Source organism: Rattus rattus, chromosome 2, assembly GCF_011064425.1.
Source record: "Rattus rattus isolate New Zealand chromosome 2, Rrattus_CSIRO_v1, whole genome shotgun sequence".
Classification (NCBI taxonomy): Eukaryota; Metazoa; Chordata; class Mammalia; order Rodentia; family Muridae; genus Rattus; species Rattus rattus.
The window spans coordinates 154,054,406-154,074,727 of NC_046155.1; the positions used below are offsets into that span (position 1 = coordinate 154,054,406).

Here is a 20,322-nt window from a genome sequence, read left to right on the forward strand (position 1 = left end):
TGGAGCTCGGTGAGAGCGGAACTGGAATCTGGCGGAACCTGGGGCTCCTTGTAATGCCAGCACTGAGAGGCTGAGGTAGGCCTATTATAAATTTGAACCGTCTAGAGGTAAGATCCTAATTGAAAAAACTAAAACGATCAGAGAAGGGAGGCCCACCGCATCAGCTTACATCAGTTACAGTTGGCATTCTTAAATACAGCTGTATTTTTTTCATCTCTGAACACACTCCAATCACACACCTTCTGCCCTCCCCCTCCCAAATGCAAACCAAAGGCATTGGGCCAGACACAGCATGCGTGAGGAGGGGCCTGCCCATTCACTGAAGCTGGGGGCAGGACAAAGCTTGCAGGCAGAGAGGCCTCGAGGTACACGTGGGGCTTCAAGAAGCCGGTGGGCTCGCTTTTGTATCAGGAAAAGAGGACCAGGGTGCAGCACAGTGACAAGACTCCTGATTTCAGTCACCAGGACCCAGGACCCAGTGGTTTCACAGTGGGCCAAGCAGTTGCGGGGTTGACAGACATTCTGCCCTCAATAGAGGCACTCCCTAGAGGGAACACTGGACCAAGGAAAAGGTAAGTTCTGGTCCAGAATAAGGCAGAAAGGTGTCTGGTTCAACTCCGCATGCTCCTTGAAGAAATGAACGGGACGTGTCCAAGGAGGCCAACCCTGCAGCATGTCTGGCATCTCAGACTGGGTTGAAATGGAGAACCATAGCAATCGGCTACCTTTGCTTTTGAGACAGAGTCTCATGTTGTCCCCCTTGGCCTTGAACTCCCTAAGTAGCAGAGGATGACCTTTAAATGCCTGATCCTTATACCGCTACCTACTGAGCGCTGGGGGTTACAGATGTGGATCACCACACCAGGTTTATGAGGTTGTAGAACTAGATCCAGGGATTCCAGCATTCTAGGCAAGCAACCTGCCACCTGACTACCTCGAAGCCGGTATTCGATTATGTTAATCCCTGAAATATCCTAACTCTGAACTTGGCTGTTTCAGCTGTAGGGAAGCCACACAGAATCTAACATGAGGTGGTCCCAGGGGGGCAGGCCTGAGCATAGCATACTCTGTATGACTATAGGATCAAACGAAAGAAGCAGCCTGGAAACCAATAAACCAGGTGTCCTAAAACCTCTGGCATTGAAGAACAAGGGCAGATCCCTGGCCTCTGGGACCCAGTCTAAGCCCGGAGACTCCAGATCAGTGCATAAAGAATGAATTCTGCGATCCAAGAAAGGCACGGCGGCGTGGAGTGTGGGAACTCCAAGGGCTGGAGTGTCTGAAACAGAGGTTGGGCTATGGACCACACTGGGTAAGGGTCCCACTCAGGGTCTGGAGTGGGGTTCAGGCACCCTCCCATCTGCATAGGCCCTCTGCGAGAGGGGCACGGAACAGGCAGGGAATGGGGTTGGGATGGGGGGTGGGGCCTTAGTTGCGCTCCTCGCCCAGGGAACTGGTAGGACTCAGGGGCTCAGTGGGTGTACTGAGTGAGCTGGAGGGCCCAGTGTCCACTGAGTTGCTTCTCTTGCTGCCGCCTGTGGAGGAGGAGCAAGAGGCCCGGCGTGGCCACTCGGGTGCCCGGATGTTGCGGCGGTCCTTGGCAGCCTCTTCTTCCTCATCATAACGCTCACTGTCTTCCCTCAGGGGTCCATCTCGTGGCTCTTCCTCATCCTCACTCTGGTGTGGGCTGGAGTGTCGAGACAGTGAGGGTGACGGTGGCACGGAGGCCGGCCGTGGGTAACGGTACCCCTGGGTCTGCAGACGCAGGGCAGGCACGAACCAGAATGAATGGATGCAATTTAAGTCCCTAGAGGTTCCCACTAATCATCAAACCCCAAATCACCCTGCCCCAGCCCTTCACTCCTGGTCCGGCGCCGGTCCCGGCTCTACTTACCGCATCTACCTCATGGGGCTCATAGGTGAAGTGGTCTGGAAAGGCCTTGGCCAGAGCCATGTGGCGCGCAGACATGTAGTACTGGGCAGAAAGGAGGGCAGACCACGTCAAGGACAGAGGTTACACACCCGGCTTCTGGCAGAAAAATCCCAGCCACTTTTTTTTTTTTTTCTGTTTGCTTTGTTTGTTTTGTTTTGTTTGTTTTCTTCAGAGTTTCTTTGTAGAATAACTCTGGCTGTCCTCAAATCACAGAGATCTGACTGCCTCTGCCTTCCCAGTGCTTGGGACTTATTTAAGGCATGCACCACCAGTGTCCAGTCACGTTTTTTTCTAAACAAGAGCCACACTACCCCCACCCCCTTCACTGGTGGACACTAGGCAGGGTCTCTACCACTGAACCACTTCTGTGGTAGATTGTAGTCAAGGGTCTAAAACCTAAAGGCATGCTCAGCTTCCCTGCTCTACCACTGCCGGTGGACACTCCTCTGCCCGTCACTGCTGGAGTCCCCAGCAAATCTCACTTGATAATTGCATTAGCTGACACTGGTTCTTGCTAGCCCTATAGGTAGCATGGCTTTTCGGCCTCATCCTTCCCAGTAGCTGGATGATAGGCCTGGGTCAATAGGTACAGCTGGCCGCACCTTACCGTATTTTCTGTTTTGAGTTGGGAAAGTTACTACATACCCCCAAGCTGGCTTTGAACTTTCAGCTCCACTGGCTACACCTTTATGCAAATGAGCACATGGGGCAAAGCTAGTTATCTCACCTATGCAAATGTCCTATGTAAATGTACACAGTCCATCTGGGCACGGGACAATCCTCTAGTCATACCTTACTACAGGACAGGTGGATCCTCAAACCAAACACCGTATATGCAAACGAGAACTCCGACCAGATGCTATTTCTAGATTGATTATTTATTTGTTTATTGTTTTTGAGACTGGATCGATCTCTATGTAGCCCTGGCTGTCCGAGACCTGGCTATGTAAGAGAGGCTGGCCTCAAACTCACAGAGACCTACCTGTCTTTGCCTCCAAGTGCTTGGATTAAAGGTGGGCACTCCAACACCTGGTTCTCTTTTCACTTTTGGTGCATGTGCATGTGTGTATGCATGTGCATGTATGTGTGCGTGTGTGTCTCTATGCAGAGGCCAGAGGGCAATTTCTGGTGTCATTTCTCAGGTGCAATTCATCCTGAGTTTTGTTTTGTAAGGTTTATTTATTTATGTATGAGTATGTGTGCCCCTGTGTGGGGACCAGAAGATGGCATTCGATCTTTTACAGTTGGAATTCCAAGTGTTTCTGGGAGGCCAGGTTATGTGAGTGCTGCCTGATTTCTCATCTTCATAATTACAGAGCAAGTGATCTCTCCTGTCCACGCGCCCCTCCCCCCTTCTTTCTTTTCTTGAGACAGGGTCTTGCTATGTAGACTAGGATGGCTTTGAACTTACAGTCTCTGCCTGTTAAGTGCTGGGATTAAAGGCACGTACCCCACACGTGGCCTGCACCTTGTTTTCTGAGATGGGGACTTGCCATGAAGTACCCTTTCTCTTTCTTATTTTTATTGGTTTTTTGGGACAGGGTTTCCCTGTGTAGCCTTGTCTGTCATGGAACTCACTCTAGACCAGGCTGGCCTTGAACTCAGAGATTTGCTTCCAGAGTGCTAGGTACCACCACTGCCTGCCCCTCTCATCTCCACCTTCCAGTGCTTTAGATAAGTGTATGGGTGTTTTGCCTGCATGTACCATAAGTATGCCTGGGGCCCCCAGAGAAGCCGAGAGGGTGTCAAGTCCACTGGGAACAGAATTACAGATGCTTGCGAGCCACCATGTGGGTGCTGGGAACTGAACCCTAGTCTTCTGGAAGAGCAGCCAGCGCTATGTCTCTAGCTCTGACAACAATTTCTTTCTTTCTTTTTTGTTTGTTTGGTTTTGTGCATTGGTGTTTTGACTGCATGTATGTCTGTGTGAGAGGGTCAGATCTTGGAGTTATAGATGGTTCTGAGCTGCCATGTGGGTGCTGGGGTTTGAATCATTGAGCTGTCCCTTCAGCCTGACATCACTTCCTTAAAGAGACAGCAGCTAAGATAAGCAGGAAACCCTGACCTATCCCTAGCCTCTTTGTTTTTGTTTGTTTCTCTATGTAGTCCTGGATCTCACTTTGTATCGAGGTTGCCTCTGCCTCCTGAGCTTTGGGCTTTAAGGCCTGTACCACCAGGCTATCTCCATCCTCTCTCTTTCTCTTTTGATTTTTCAAGACAGGGTTTCTCTGTGCAACAGAGCCCTAGCTGTCCTGGATTCCCTCTGTAGATCAGGCTGCCCTGGAACTCACAGAAATCCACCTGCCTTTGCCTTCTGAGTGCTGGGATTAAAGAACCAGAGGAGGCCTAGTAATGGGAATCTATCATACCCGGCCTAGGTACTTCCAATCCAGCAGGTCTGACAATCGCTCTGTGCGATTCCGCTGGATGATGCGCTGTCGCCGGCTCTGCTGACAGAAGCTGTACAGGAAGGAGGTGAGCTGGGAGCATGAATCATCCAGGCTTCGGAACCTCCGATCCAGAATGTAAATGCCTAGAGGCAGGAATCGGGATTTGTTAACAACAATGTCTGAAATGTGGACCAGGAACCCCATGTTCTCCCTTTGCACTGACCATAAGCCGAGGGATCTGCAATGTGCTCCTCCATAAAGCAGCCAAAGCCGGAGAGGTTCGTGGAGATGCTCGGGATACCCATGACAGTGCACTCCGCTGTGGAGGGAAAGAAGGCTACTCAGTCGCCAGGCCGGAAGAGATGGTTCTCCATCGCCACCTGCTGGCAACTGAACCAACTGCACCTGGCTACAGCCGCAAGGGTGCCAAGGGCCTCTCCAATTCTAGGGACCAAAGAGACTTAGAGAGTGAATCTGAGACAAATTTTTGTGATGAAGAGGTTACTTATTTATGGAACACTGACCAACTCTGGCTCACGTAAATAACTTTACTTAACCATCACGACGTTAAGATGTGTGTGTGTGTGTGTGTGTGTGTGTGTGTGTGTGTGCGCGCGCGCACGCGCGAGCGCGTGCACGTGCACATCTGAGTATACTCTTTTTTTTTTCTATTTTCTTTTTTTCAGAGCTGGGGACCGAACCCAGGGCCTTGAGCTTGCTAGGCAAGTGCTCTATCACTGAGCTAAATCCCCAACCCCGAGTATACTGTTTAGATTATGACATGATTATAGGTTGGCTGTAGTTACTGTTTTAAGATTTATTAATTTTTAATTTTTACAGGTGTAGGGTTTTGTCTGCTGCACCTGTGGAGGCCAGAAGAGAGTGTTGGATCCCCCCTGGAAGTACAGACTGTTGTTAGTAGCCATATGGGTGCTAGGAATTAAATCTGGGTTTTTTTTATGACTGTTTTATTTTTGGCTTTGTTTGTTTTTAAAGATTTATTTATTTTATATATGTGAGCACACTGTCACTGTCTTCAGACACACCAGAAGAGGGCATCAGATCCCATTACAGATGGTTGTGAGCCACCATGTGGTTGCTGGGCTTTGAACTCAGGACCTCTGGAGGAGCAGTCAGTGCTCTTAACTTCTGAACTATCTCATAAGCTCATATTTTTGGCTTTCTTGAGACAAGGTCTCACACCATGTAGCTATGGCTGTCCTGGAGCCGACTGTGTAGACCAGGCTGGCCTTGAATTTACAGAGATCTACCTGCCTCTGCCTCCTGAGTACAGGGATCAAAGGATGTGTTACTACACCCAGCAAATCGAGGTCCTCTAAAAGAACAGTATTCTTAGTTGCTAAGCCATCTCTCCATCCCCTCTTTTTTTGAGACAGGATCTCATGTAGCCCAGGATGGCCCTGAACCCATGTAGCCCAGGATGGCCCTGAACTTACGTAGCCTCCTGGCCTTTGTATACCATTACTTATCCTTAGAGGTGCTGATGCCAGGTGCCCCTTAATTGGTTTGCTTTTGAGACAGGGTCTTACTGTGTAGCTTAGGCAGGCTGTGGGATGTTGACTCTCCTGCCTCAGCTTCCCCAGTGTGCTACCACACCCAGCTCATAGCTGTGCCCACTCGAGGTAAAGAAAGATGGCAGCAGTGTGTGACCCCACGGTTCAGGAAGCTAAGGCAAAGATTGCCAGGAGTTCAACCTAGGCAGTTTTCTTTTTTTTTCTTTCTTTCTTTTTTTCGGAGCTGGGGACCGAACCCAGGGCCTTGAGGTTGCTAGGCAAGCGCTCTACCACTGAGCCAAATCCCCAACCCCCCCATGGCAGTTTTCTAAACACAGCAAGTATTATCAACTTTTCCCCACTGAGACAGGGTTTCTCTGCATAGCCCTGGCTGGCCTTGAACTCACTCTGTAGACCAGGCTGGCCTTGAAATCATGGACCCACCTGCCTCTGCCTCCTGAGTGCTGGAATTTAAAGGCTTGTACTACCTCCACCACCTGGCTCCATTATCATCTTAACCAGAGCAAAGTGATGATTTGCAAGGGACTCTCAAGACCAGGACCTGTAGATGTCCCCTCACAGGAGTGGGGGTAGGGTGGGATGTGGTGGGGAGCAGTGATTGGGATGTAAAGTAAATTAATTAATTAATAAAACATATTTTAAAAAGAATGAATGAGTAAGCATAATAATGAAGTAAAAGAAAAGGGGGGGTGGGGACATTAGACACTCTCTGGAGGTTCCAGTCATCCCTTCCGACATCTCCCTCCACATTATTCCCTCACACCAGCTCTGCAAGGAAGCCCAATGGACTTACTGTGGTGTGAGTGTGAGAGTGTGTGTGTGTGTGTGTGTGTGTGAATGTGAGTATGTGTGTGTGCATGCTGGAGCACAGAATTAATGAATAGGGGCTGGAGAGATGGCTCAGTGGTTAAGAGCACCAACTGCTCTTCCAGAGGTCCTGAGTTCAATTCCCAGCAACCACATGGTGGCTCACAACCATATGTAATGGGCATCCGATGCCCTCTTCTGGTGTGGCTGAAGACAGTTACAGTGTACTCACGTATAGTAAATAAATAAATCTTTAGAATTGATGAATATGTCTACAATACAAGGCAAAGTAGAGGTGAAGGTCAAGAGTTCAAAGTCACCCTCAGATACAGTGAGCTTGAGGCCAGCTTGGGGATCAGAAAACAAGCAGGCCTGAAAAAAACAAATACAAAGAGGAAATCCCCAGTTTCCCCTCAGTGAGGGAGAATCACACATAATCAATTCTAACTCAGAGCTCAAGGCTGGAGAGGAAAGGAGAGAAGAAGTCGAAAGGCACTGGGGCCCAGAAGAGGAAGCTCAGTGGGTACAGGGCTTGCCTGGCATGCACAGTGATTCAGCAGACTGGAAGGGGAAGTAAGATCAGGAGTTCAAGACCAGTCTGGGCTACAAAGCGAGTCTGAGAGACCACAGGGAAGGTCTGTTCATCAGCAAACTGGAGCCAAGGTTATCAGTGACAACGACCAGAAATGAACATCCATTTTCTAGTTCTGAGCCCCATAGACATCTGTGTTACAAACTCGAACACGAGAACGACTACACTGAGGTGACACGTTGCAGGTTCATGCCGGAACTGGACAAGACCCCAGCAGTCTGCCAGCCCTTGCCTCCTGCACTCACCCGGTGTGTAGCCCCAGGGCTCATAGTAGGAGGGGAAGACTCCAAGGTGACATCCACGCACGAACTCTTCATAGTCCACGGGGAGCAGAGGGCTTGTGGAAGAAAGGAATTCTGGGTGAAAAATCACCTGTAGAGAGAGGAGAAGGCCTTAGCTACTTCTAGCCACCTAGAGTAACCCAGAGAGGGTACATTTCTATGGAACGCACAGCAGGTCGACAACAAGCTAAAGACTTAAACTTAATTCATTTGGCTTTGGAAGCCAGGGTTCTCTCTACACAGGGCGGTCAACAAACTAGGTAGATGAGAAGTGTGATTGTCCAGGGAAGATGTTTCCCCTGCCACACCCCACCAATTCCTGGACAGCCCTCACCTTCACACGGTCCGCACTACTGTTGAAAAGGCCGATTCGTCGGATTGTGGTCAAGATGGGGTCTGAGGAGTCATCCAGCATGTTGTGGGTACACACAGGTGGGAAAGACTGCCGCTGTAGAAATCAGAAGTGAGGTGGGGTCAGGGGAGGATTTACTCTTGTTCCTGGGCTGTCATGGTGCCAAGGATCTGAAGAAACTACCAACAGAGGTTAACATATTCATGACTGGAGCCCAGCTTATAACTATCATGAGCAAAAACCAAAGCAAAACAACAACAACAAAAAATTCCCAGCTAAATTGAGGCAGAGTGCTCTTAAGGCACACCACAGCTAATGAGGAAATGTCTGTGTTTAGTTATACAGTCTTGTCTGTCAATAAAGAAGACTCAAGGAAGTTCACCAAGATGGAAGCCTCCACGTGACTTCTTTGCCATCCTGGCTGATGTAATCTCCTCGTAACATAAACCAGAATGGCAGCAGAATGCTGGCTCTGCTCCCCCCCTCCCCCCCCCCCAGGGGGAAAAAAAAAAAAAAAAAAAAAAACGCTCTAAAGAATTGTAAACACACTGGAGAGATGGCTCAGTGGTTAAGAGCACCGACTGCTCTTCCAGAGGTCCTGAGTTCAATTCCCAGCAACCACATGGTGGCTCACAACCATCTGTAATGAGATCTGATGCCCTCTTCTGGTGTGTCTGAAGTCAGTGACAGTGTGCTTATATACATTAAGTAAATAAATAAATCTTTGGGGTTGGGGATTTAGCTCAGTGGTAGAGCGCATGCCTAGCAACCGCAAGGCCCTGTTGGGTCCCCAGCTCCAAAAAAAAAAAAAAAAAAAAAAAAGAATTGTAAATACCCCAGCCAAGTAGAGAGCTATACCCATTTGATAGCAAACTACAAGGACAGCTGGGAGTTGCAGTTTTCTTATGAGGATTCAGACCTTACCATCACTACCATCACTATCACTGCCACCACCCCACCCCACCCCCACAGGGAAGGGAAGCACAATGCCATAAGTCACAGCTACAATGCAAAGACAGGCTGACCAACAATCCCAGCCCTCTCTTTTATGACAATCTCTTTACAACTTTCCATCATCATGTCATTAAAGGGCCCACTCCTTGATGGTATATGAGGGTGAAAACCACAACTCCCAACAGCCCCTGGTTAGGCTTCTTCATGGATAAAGCCAGCTTCGTAACTTCAAAAATATTTTGTCCAAAAGAACATTCTACCTCATTAGTGCACGTTAGCTGTCTAGATTTCAAAACTCAGCCTCATCAATGCCAACCATAGGTACTGGTCCCTTGACCTACAGGGAATAAATGAACTCTAACTCCCAAAAGCCTCAGGGGCAAAGGAAGTCTGTCAATATAACACAAAACGTCCCAAGAGCTGATGGGAGTTGTAGTTCTCATTTTGGGAGCCACATCTTCCTAAAGTTCCCTGTCCTTTTAATTCCAACCTCAGGAATCAGAGGGTTCTGTGGGAGGTAAGACACAGCCGTGGAGCTGGGCTTGGTAGTGCAGCCTTAATCCCAGGACTGGGGAAGAAGAGGTGGGTGGATCTCTGTTTGAGACTTGCTCTACAGACCGAGTTCTAGGACAGCGAATAGTGGCTCTCTAGTGGCTCTCGGGAGTATTCCGGTGCTCTTCAGGAAATAGCAGGAAATTGGCTTGCGTGGATCCTATCTCCTAAAGGCCCTTTAAACTACCATTTTCACCATGCCCTGGGGTAGCAGGAACAGAAGCTGTCACCTGGGAGGCTTCTGAACCTCGGGTGCACTAAAGAGACCGTAACAACCTTCTGTAGGGCTGGCTGAGTGTGGAGATGCTGGAATATGACAGGTCTAGAGTCTAATTAGACTTTATCTCATGAAAATAAAGGTAGGTGGGGTGGGGCTGAGAGTGGCTCAGCAGTTAAGAGCACTGACTGCTCTTCCAGAGGTCCTGAGTTCAAATCCCAGCAACCACATGGTGGCTCACAACCATCTGTAATGAGATCTGATGCCCTCTTCTGGTGTGTCTGAAGACAGCTACAGTATACTTCACATAATTACATAATAAAATAAATATTTAAAAAAAAAAAAAAGGTAGGTGGGGTAGCACACATCCCAGCACTCCACTCCCAAGGCAGAGACAGGCGGATCTGAGTTCAAGGTCAACCTGGTCTACAGAGACAGTTTCAGGAGAGCCAGGGCTGCACTGAGAAACCCAGTCTTCAAAAACAAAACAAACAGCAACAACACATGGCCACCACCACCAACAAAAGCTTATCTTGGTCTAATTCAGCCCCCCTCCACGCCTTGCTACCTGCCTCTGATCTTAAAACCTTTTGGGGTGCAGGAACTTAACGAAACCCTAGTTGTCACCAAGACTAGAAATGCGCCCAGACAGTATTTTTGACCTAGAGCTGAGATGTCCCCCTTTCCTGTACCCCTTCTTACCCTGATGTCTCCAGCAGGGTATCCTTTTAAATTATTTACTCACTTCACATCCCAATGTCAGCCCCCCTCTCCTCCCACCATCCCTCCCTCCCTCCCCATCCCCTTTCCTCTGAGAAGGGGAACCCCCCTCCAGCAATGTATTTTAAAAAGGAGCCTTCATTCATTACTTTCTTTGTTCTGTTATCATGAAAAGCCGGTTACCATCTTTGCTTAGGTCATACTTGGCTCCAGAATAAACCTTCTTACCCTTTTTGACATTTCTCTGGATTTCAGAACTGGACCCTCTCTAAAGGGCCACTGAAGAGAACAGAACCCCCAGAAGCCTTTGCAGCAAGAGGCCCAGCAAATGCCAGGACTGCTCGGCACTCTGCTTAGGGGTGAAGACCATACCTGAGTCGCAAAGATGGCTCTCTTCATCATAGTGAAGTCCTCCTTGTCCAGCATCTTGTTCATGTCGGGGAGGCTACCCCTGCAAGGGGACGGGCAAGCATTTTAGAATGAAGTGACAGGACCGGTCAGGGGAACCATGGGAGCAGAGCCAGGGCTGGCACTCACACTAATAGGGATTCGTAGAGCTTCCTCCCAAATTTCTCCTTGACTGTATTGGCTGTGTCCCTGGAATGCAGAGGAACAATATCACATCACCAGCCACCGTGTGCTGTCAGGCTTTGTGGGCAGCAGAGAAACCGAGTCTGGGCTCAGAATCCATGCCCCGGGGGACCACAAAGGGGAGGTGTGGGGTCTGCTTGTGTTCCTTGGGGTGTGTGGCTGCCCTAGGTGGCCTTTCCTCTCCAACTTCAGTGACTCATCTACAGGATGAGTGTAAAAATAGAGTCAACCTCAGGAGGCTGCAGAGAGGCATCTGAGACGTCAGGGAAAGCCCAGCACACAGAGAGCCTTCCAGAAATGTCAGCTATTGTTAGGATGAGTCTTGGACACAGTGCTCACAGGCCCTGTCTTATCAACAGGAGGAATAATATTCTGAGAAGAACATCCTGGCACACAAGCTCGGAAAGACTGCCACCCTACTGTCTCATGACTTATGATTCTACCAGGGACACGCTGACCCAACCACACTGGTCTCTTCTCTCTCTCTAAACTGCCTCCATCCACGTCCCGTGAGCCTGGCCTCAGTATGCTGCTCACTATGACCTTGAACTTCTGACCCTCCCGCCTCCACTCCCCAAGTGTTGGGATTAGAGAAATAGACCACCACACCCAGTCTATGTCTCAGTGCTCTCCCCCAGTTCTTGAACACGTATATCTGCAGTTCCCAGGGCTTAGAGCAGTGCCTGCCTCGTGGTAGATACTCAGAGACTAGAGAGCAATGATCAGGTAGGTTTCAGGGAGAAGGAAATAGACTCCGTGAGGAAGTGGTGGTTCAGCTAAATAACAAGGGGTCAGGACAGAAACCTCGCTGTGTGATGTCTGCCCTGGTCACGTGCTCACACTGGTGTAGCCAGGCCACATGCTCTAAGTGAGGAGTTCACTAGGAATCCTGATCTTGTCAGAGATAGCCAGAGAGAGATAAGCCCATGGACACAGCAGATATGGGGCCCACGGGGTCCTGGCTGAGGAATGCTGACCATAGCTGTTTGCGTACGGCTTGGCCCTTCAGGGTTTCCACGTTGAAGTTGTTGGTCCGAGCCGGCATGATAAAGAATGCCACAACAGTTTGCTCGCTGCCATTCACCTGGGGGTGGGGATGAGAGGGACGTCAGAATGCTGGACACTCAGTCATTGCTGCTAAGAATTATGGGACTTCTGATTTTTTTTTTTTCTCATAATTTTATGGGAGATTAAAGTCAAAGTCTCCTACATAGGTAGGTGTTTTACCACTGAGCCATACTCCTTCCCCCTCACTGGGCAATTCTAGGAAGGGGATCTACCACTGAGCCCTCCATTACAAGTGCACTACCAATGAACCATGCCCCCAGACTGGTTTTTATTGTGACACAGCATCTCAGAATTGTCCAGACTGACCTTGAGCTCATTCTATAGACAAAAGCTGACCTTGAATTTTTGATCCTTCTGCTTCAGCCTCCCAGGTGCTGGGATGACAGGCACAGGCCACCAGATCTCACTTCTGATCTCTCTGGGAATCTATGCTCTACTCCCACCCAAGGGTTTCCACAACCACCTCTCGGGTCTCTGTTCTCCCCAGCCAGGCGACCATTTCCCTCTCCAGCTCCCCTCTCACTGTTCCACCGGCCAACCGGGCCTTACTCTGAGCAGGTAGTTGAGCCGGGCCAACGCCTCCAGGAATACATCAGCTCCCTTGTTGGAAAACTCATAGCGTCCAGCGATAAAGAAATACAAAGTCTTGTCTAGGTTGAAGTCCAGGTGCCTAAGGAGCCACAGGAGAGCGTGAGTCCCAGGCTCCTAACTCTGTGCTGACACCAACAAACCCCAGAAGCCACGGGGCCCAAGGACGTTTTTACAACGCTCGGGTATCAGAGGGGTACAAGCAAACGTAGGATTTTCTTCTTGGATGGCTATTTACCCTAGTTCCCATCCCACAGCTCTAAATATCAAGAAATAATGAAGACCATAACTGTCTAGAACCAAAGGACCAAGGAATCCAAACCTCACCCTCTCCCCTGAGACTCAGGAGTCTTCTCTCCTCAGAGCTTGGGGTCCTGACCATAGCCCTCCTCCTCAGACCCAGGAGTCTCACCCCCTGTCCTCCTCTCTTAGCCGTCTGGCCCACGTACCCATAAAAATGGCCACGCACAAACTCCTGGATTCGTGCCTTGCTCTGAGCATGAAGGTTCTGGAATTCGTGCATAGCAGAGAACTTCTTCACATTTAGTCCATTGGGGGTCACAATATCTAGGATTGGGGAGAAGGGCCCATGCTTCATTTCTTTATTATGATCAATGTCATTGGCACAAAAGGAAGGGGAGGTGACTTTCCTTTCACAATGTCACAGTTTTGATGGCCCTTTAGTGAACTCAGCTCCATGGAGACTGATTCAATGCCGCCTTTGACCTCTTACTCTTTCTTTTTTTTTTTTTTTTTTTTTCGAGCTGTCTCTTACTTTTTTTTATTTTATGTTTTAGATTTTTTTATTATATTTTATGTGTATAGTGGTTCTGCCTGCGTGTATGTCTGTGTACCATATGTGTGCCTGTTGCCTGTGGAGGCCAGAAGAGGTGGTTAGGTCGCCTGGTATCAGTATGATAGATGGAATATATATGCTACCATGTAAGCTGCCGTGTGGGTTCTGGAAACTGCACCTGGGTTCTCCAGAAAAGCAACCAGTTTTCATACACTCAGACATGCACACACACATGTACACACACACATGTACACACACACATGTACACACACACACACACACACACACACGTACACACACAGGGAGAAATGGTTGAATCCTAAAAGAGGCATGAAGACAACTGCATTGTGAACCAAGTGTAACAGGGTATGTTTATCAAGGCTACCGCAGAGCTACATAGTAAGACCGTGGCTCAGGGGGTGGTGGTGGTGGGGGGTGGTGGTGGTGGTGGTGGTGGTGGTGGGGGTATATCTTGGGAGAAGCGGAGCAGGGGTATTTTCAGTTCCTGTGTCAGAATGGGAGAAGGACAGATGGAAAACTACACCTCCCAGAGTTCCTGAGTAGATCAGATCCCCACAGCACTGTCCACCTGCAAGAGCTGAGGTACGGAGAGCTATGCTTATGAAAATAGAAGCCTCTATAAAGAATGTTTTATAACAACAGAAGATCCAAGATCAGACCCAGCACATTCAATAAAAGCTGGCCATGGTTAAATGTGCCTGGAACCCCAGCGTGGGGGTGGGGGAAGACAGGTGGGTCCTGGGAACTTACACGGCCTCACCAAAATAGTGAACTTCAGGTTCAATGGAGACCCTGTTGGGGCTGGAGAAATGGCTCCGCAGTCAAATGAGCTTACTGCTCTCTTGCAGCGTGCAGCTGGGGTGGCTAACAATGCTTGCAACTGTAGCTGAAGATCAGGATCCAAGGCCTCCTCTGCCCTCTGAGAACACGCCGTGCACACACATGCACATGCACACCGAGCACGCACACACACATACACACAACACACAGACACACACACACACACACACACACACACACACACTCACACGAAATTATAACAGGTTAACAAAAAATTACAACCCTCATCGGGACCTAGGGCCAAGACTTAGGAGCACATGGGGCAGGATGGGCAAACCTAGTTTCAAGTTTACTTTATTTAAAAATAAAGCCCACAATATTTGCATTCCTTTCAGCGGATCAGCATACATATTAGCTATTCATAAAATCAGAATGAATAAAACTATAGCTCTTATTATCCATCCTCCCCGACACGGAGTCAGCCAGCTTCATTTCCGAGTTACCATCTCAACCCAGGACTTACGGGAGTTGCTGTTCTGTTCTCTGGGGTAAAAATGATATTGGGGTCCCCAGCTCCGAAAAAAAAAAAAAAAAAAGAAAAAAAAAAAAAAATGATATTGGGTATCGAACGTGGCATAGAGCCTCTTACCTCAGCCACATGTAGGGACCACAGTTCAGACCCTACCTGGTTTCCTCTTGAGGAGGTGTTGAGCCTCAATCGCGGTGATCTGGGACACCGTAGTGAAGACATGGGCACAGTGGGCTGCTGCCCGCTCCATGCAGTACCGGTGATAGATCTGCCTCTCGCCTGCTTCCTTGTCTACATTGAACTGGGTAGGAAGGGAGCAAAGTCAGTGTTAAGAGGACCAGGGTAAGAATAGGGGCTTAGGGAGGTTGGAATTGGGTCTGAAGGAGGAGGGCCAGGGTCTGCCCCTATGTCTGATGGTGGAAGGGCGGGGAGCCTGGACTCTTAGCATGATTCCCTGCCAGGGTTTTGGGCTGTCCCACAACAGAGTCTCCTACACTCGCAGCTCACATTCTCCAGGTTGTTGTAGAAGTCCACGGCACCAGCACATAGGTAGCGACCCAGCAGCGTGGCGTGAGTGGTGAAGATGGTTGCCACCGGCAAACGCCGGGCTCGGCACAGACACAGACCAACGCCTGCCAACCATTCATGGAAGTGGGCGACCACATATGGCTTCTCTTCATTCTGGGCCAGGAACTATGGGGAAACAGGGTCAGGGTCAGTGTTTGCACACGGCACAAAAGGAACCAGCAGCAATCCCATCTTGGACAAGAAAGCAGGGGAGAGGTAAGCCTGCCATTACGCAGAGCAGGCAGCATTCCCACAAAGGGCTAAAACCAGCTGACCTCATCCCCAGAGGTTGATGGGAAATTTTTTGTTTTTGTTTTGGTTTGTTTTTTGACAATGCCTGAATTCTGGAAAAGTTGAACTAGAAGGAACAACACCCCAAGTCCTGGTCGCAATTCCAGGGACTTGGTCTTTTATTCTTTTTCTTTTGGTTTTTCAAGACAGAATTTCTCTGTGGAACAGCTCCAGATGTCCTGGACCTGACTTCGTAGACCAGGCTGGCCTTGAACTCAGGGACCTGCTTGTTTCTGCCTCCCGAGATTAAAGGTACATGCCATGTCCCGGCTGAGACTCAGCATGTCAATCAGTGGAGTAGAATTTTTATGGACAAAACACAGGACCAAAACTCCCAGATTTGGGGTTGGGGTTTAGCTCAGTGGTAGAGCGCTTGCCTAGGAAGCGCAAGGCCCTGGGTTCGGTCCCCAGCTCGAAAAAAAAAAAAAAAAAAAAAAAAAAAAAACCAAAAAACTCCCAGATTTCTTTCAATCGAGCAGCTCCTATTTGTCCTAAGGCATTCCAATTAAGTTTCCTAAAACTTCTTTTTAAAAATTCTAGAATGTGTTTGGGGTGGGGAAAGCCGAGATTCCTGGTTCTCAAGGTTGGTAAGTATCAAAAGCCTCCCCGAGTGCTTAACGGTAATGGATATTAAACTAGAGCGCAACTCCCAGAATTCCCCGGGACCTAGCCCTCTACTGACCCGGCTCCCTGGAGACAATGAGTGCTACAATGTGTTTACACCTGGACGATTAGGATAAATGAACTTGAGGTTGGCACGTCTGGTCTCTGAGAAAAGAAGCTAGACTCCTTTCAGAGTTGATCCTTGGATTAAAAGAGTGTACAATTCCCAGAATTCCCGGGGGAAGCCCACCCTCTGGCCCAAGGGGTGAGGATGATTAGAGTTTCAAGTCTGGGTAGAAAGGCGAGGTGGGGTCTGTAGTAGGGCCTACCTCACCCAGGAACCAGGTGGTGAGGAAACCAAACAGGACGGCGTCATTGGCCTCACGGTCGTACCAGGGTACCCCGATGTTGCAGGTGTCCCAAAGTTCACCCTTCCAGCGCTCCAGGGCCCAGGCTGAGGCCCCTACATCCAGGAGCACCACTAGGGGTCCCCCCTCGATCAGCCAACGCCCAAAATACACCTGAGGGAGAGGCAAAGGGAGGCTCAGAAGACCTCGCCCGCATTCCTCACAGTCTTCTTTCCCCAGCCTGGTAACTGAGCTCACCCGGTTCGCGTTTCCCTCACCCACTGCCTCATCTGTGGCCTTCTGTAACTCCGCCTACTACCTTTCTCCTCGCCCCAGCGGCTGTCACGTGTCTATCAGCCAGGACTGCACCTTCCAACCCATTGCAACGTTCCTAAAACTCGATGTTCTATTTCAGTCCCCATTAGCCATTTTCCTCCTGAGACCACAGGTATGGCTCCAGGCCATTGATCTAACTCTGTCCCAACCTGGCTTGGTCCTGCCAGAGCCTCACTGGGGTGCCCCTCCCCCTCCCAGCTGTTGTCTGCCCTTTTGCTGGGAGGGGGTCTATTATTAGGAACAGCTGCCCTGGGGGAGGGATGTGGCCACTCTGGGGTCCCGTAGGGACATGGTCTGGCCTGACTGGATGCTGGAGCCCACCCCAAACATAGGCTGTGAGTAGGCGGAGCCTCTGCACTCGTCTTCCCACGCACTCTTCGCACTCTTCGGGCTTCCTCAGTCTCACTTTCCCTCTCTTCTGGCTTTCCCCCTTGTAGTTCTTTCTTTTGGGGGGTAGGGGAGGGGGGTTCTTTGTGTAACCTTGACTGTCCTGAAACTCACTCTGTAGTTTTTCAAATTCAGAGATCCACCTGCCTCTGCCTCTTGAGTGCTGGGACCATCAGGCTTCTCTTTGTAGTTCTCAGCATGAAACCCACAGACCACGCTAGGCAGGGGCTCTACCACTGAGCTATAACCCCAGACGCCCATTGAGGGATTAGGCAAGGACTTTCCTACTAGGCCACACCCCTAATCCCTCATTGAGGGTTCAAGGCAGGGACTAGACCACTGAGCCACGCACCCTGCCCCTCACTGGGGGATTCTAGGTAGGAGCTCCACCACTGAGCCACGCCCCTTCCTCTTTGGTTCGTGGATCTGCTCCTCTCAGACTCTTTCCGTGTTTCTCCTCTCTTCATCTCTATTCCATCTTTTTGCCTGTCTATATTTTTTTTTCCCTTTTCTTTTTTTTCGGAGCTGGGGACCGAACCCAGGGCCTTGCGCTTGCTAGGCAAGCGCTCTACCACTGAGCTAAATCCCCAACCCCTTGCCTGTCTATATTTTAAATTTATTTTGAGTCTTCTTGTAGTCCAGACTAGCCTAGAACACACAGAAATCCTCCTGCTTAGGACCCCCTTAGTGCTGGTGTGCACATGACATCTAGCTCTGGCTGTCCTTCTGCCTTGCTCCAGCTTGTTTCTACCCTCTGGGTCTGAGAATCTCAGCTGAGATCCATCTCCATCCATCTGGCCTTTCGGACATCCGGTACCCACTGGCCTACTTCTCCAGATCCTATCCTGTCTACCGCTTTCTTCCCTAATTGGCTGGGAAAGCGCCTACCCATAGCTGTCTATGCCTCCTGCTTCCATTCCACCTTCTCTTGGCCTGTGGCTAGGCTCCTGCTGGCAGTTCCCACCCCCCTGGGTAGGGTTGTGTCCCACCTTACAGCCCTTGCTGTTCATGGAATCCAGAGTCCTCTTCAGTTCAGGAGTTGGGGGCTCCAGGAGCTCTACCTGCGTCCTCACACCCTGCTCCGTGTATGGTCCCACCAGATAGTAGTTGTCACCCCATTCATCCCCGGTTACCTTCGCCTTCGTCTGCAGCACAGTGTAGATGCCACCCACTGTGGGCCAAAGTGCAAAAGGACAGACAACCCCACCGTTGGTCCATAGCTTTGAGACCCGGTGAGTAACAAGAAGTGTGTGGGTAGCGTTGGGGTAGAAGATGGGCTGCAACCCATGCTTGGGAATCAGAGAGGGCAGGGGCTGGAGGCTAGGGTCATGGAGAAGCAAACCGAGGATAGCCCTCTTGGGTTTATGGAGAAAGGGGACTGAGATGGGGATGCTGAGAAAGGAGCAGGCTCCAGTTAGACTCCTGGTCATGGGACAGGAAGCCCTCTAAGTCTTAGAGAATTAGGAGCTGGAAGTACCCAGGCTCTAAAGGTCCCAGCTTTCAGATGCACTGGGAAGAATGGTGCATGGCCCCATCTGCTACCCTCAGTTACCTAAGCAAAGCTGGACTTAATATTCCTCATCTTCAGGGGCCCTAAGAATGCTCTCCCAGGGCTAGGACACAGGCATGCTGGGCCCTGCTCCTCCCGTGACCCCACCTCAGATTTAGAAATCTGGGTCCTCAGCTTCCTCACCTGAAACCAGGACCCTGGCAGCACACAGCACTGAGTCTGCCATATCCCAACATATTGAGAGAGAGAGACCCAGTCTCTTTCTCCCCCAAGATCCAGAAAAGGAAACATTCAGATCCACAAGGCCCAGCTCCTGGGGATTCCAACCCGGCCTTCTCATAAGCAAGAAGCTAGTGGTCTTAGACACCCACACATATGACTCTAGGCTGTGGGTGGGTTCCTCCCATCCTAGGGCCCATTCCCAGACCAACTTAGGACTTCCAGTTTTCTCAATTCTCAGGGAGGCACCTCTCCATGTAGGAGGCCATGGCTTAGGCCCTGGGCTTCTTCAAACTCAGCATTCAAGTTCCCAACTCTTTCCCACTTTGGATCTAAGAATTTGAGTTTCCAGACCCCTCTCAGCTTTACACTGGGTCTGGTATGCCACGCTTCCTGGAAAATCCATTAATCTCAACTTTTAGGAGCACTCCTACTTCACAGTCCAATCCTCTGGACCACAGACCCAAAAGTTCCAGTGCCCCTGGGCTTAGACCCATTAATTCCTTCCTCTTTTAGATCCCAGGTCTCCCGGCCCTCGAAAACCTCCCTCCAAGACCCAGGAATTTTTCTGAGTGCCCTCTTCCCTAGTTTGCAGAACCTGAAGCCTCCTTCCATCTTAAGAGTAGTCTCTTGTCCCTTCCCCCCAGGGCCTAGGACGCCTACTCCAGCCCCTCCACAAGGACACAGAAGTCACAGGCGCTTTTCCCAGGACCCAAGAGTCCTCCACGTAGCTCTGTCCCCGTCCGAATCGGAGTTTCAGGCCCCCATCCTCGCCTTCCCTCCTTGGTCAAGGGACCGACGCTGATGTTCTCACCCTTGTTGGCCACCTCCCAGGCCACCTCGAAAAGCACTGCGTTCTCCGGGTCGAATTCATCCTCCCAGTCTTCCAATCCTGGAAGCGAGGACATAGAGAGACTGCGGCTGAGAGGCATGGCTACTGCGGGCAGGGGACTTCGAGCACCAAAAATGGAAACCCGAGAGGTCGGCTGGGAATGCACCAGACTTGGTGACCGGTCGGGTTAACGGGTGTCCTACGGGAAGCTTGCAAGGCGCTCTGCTTCCTATTGCACGACCGCACCCCCGCCCCAGAGCACTCCGACTCAGGTAGGGTGAGCGGCGACACTGAATCGGGAGGGCAGCTGCAGTGAAGCCTCGTGGCCGCCAGGAGGCACTGCCCACCCTGCTGGTCTAGCACGATTGGTCGGCGACTGGGGGGCGGGGGCTATTGCGTGTTCTTATTGGCGGATGGGATCCAGTTTCTTTGGCCGGAGCCTCCCAAGGAGCTGCAGGAGGCGGGGCTTGTTGCTACGCAGCATGAACATGATTGGTGAATAGAACTGTCAATCTCAGCTGTAG

At 50.3% G+C, this 20,322-nt stretch overlaps 1 protein-coding gene across 1 annotated transcript; it reads right to left on the reverse strand.

The window, feature by feature from the left end:
• Window positions 1-180: 180 nt before the first annotated feature.
• Gys1 (glycogen synthase 1) lies at window positions 181-20,108 on the reverse strand. Its single transcript, XM_032893646.1, has 16 exons — window positions 19,781-20,108; window positions 18,227-18,408; window positions 16,497-16,688; window positions 15,214-15,399; window positions 14,863-15,007; window positions 13,030-13,147; window positions 12,542-12,662; window positions 11,902-12,008; window positions 10,871-10,930; window positions 10,706-10,784; window positions 7,873-7,986; window positions 7,503-7,629; window positions 4,547-4,642; window positions 4,303-4,466; window positions 1,895-1,975; window positions 181-1,755 (listed from the first exon to the last, which is right to left on the reverse strand). The coding sequence occupies exons 1-16, from the start codon at window positions 19,896-19,898 to the stop codon at window positions 1,429-1,431; spliced, it is 2,217 nt and encodes a 738-aa protein (XP_032749537.1). The 5' UTR covers window positions 19,899-20,108; the 3' UTR covers window positions 181-1,428.
• Window positions 20,109-20,322: the final 214 nt, after the last annotated feature.

Excerpts from the sequence above, each read along its gene's own strand:
- Gys1 (XM_032893646.1), bottom strand. The coding sequence starts at position 19,898 with ATGCCTCTCAGCCGCAGTCTCTCTATGTCCTCGCTTCCAGGATTGGAA. Across the intron at positions 18,409-19,780 it reads CTGGGAGGTGGCCAACAAGG|TGGGTGGCATCTACACTGTG; the intron begins GTGAGAACATCA and ends TTTGGCCCACAG. Across the intron at positions 12,663-13,029 it reads GTGCGTGGCCATTTTTATGG|GCACCTGGACTTCAACCTAG; the intron begins GTACGTGGGCCA and ends GTGGCTCCTTAG.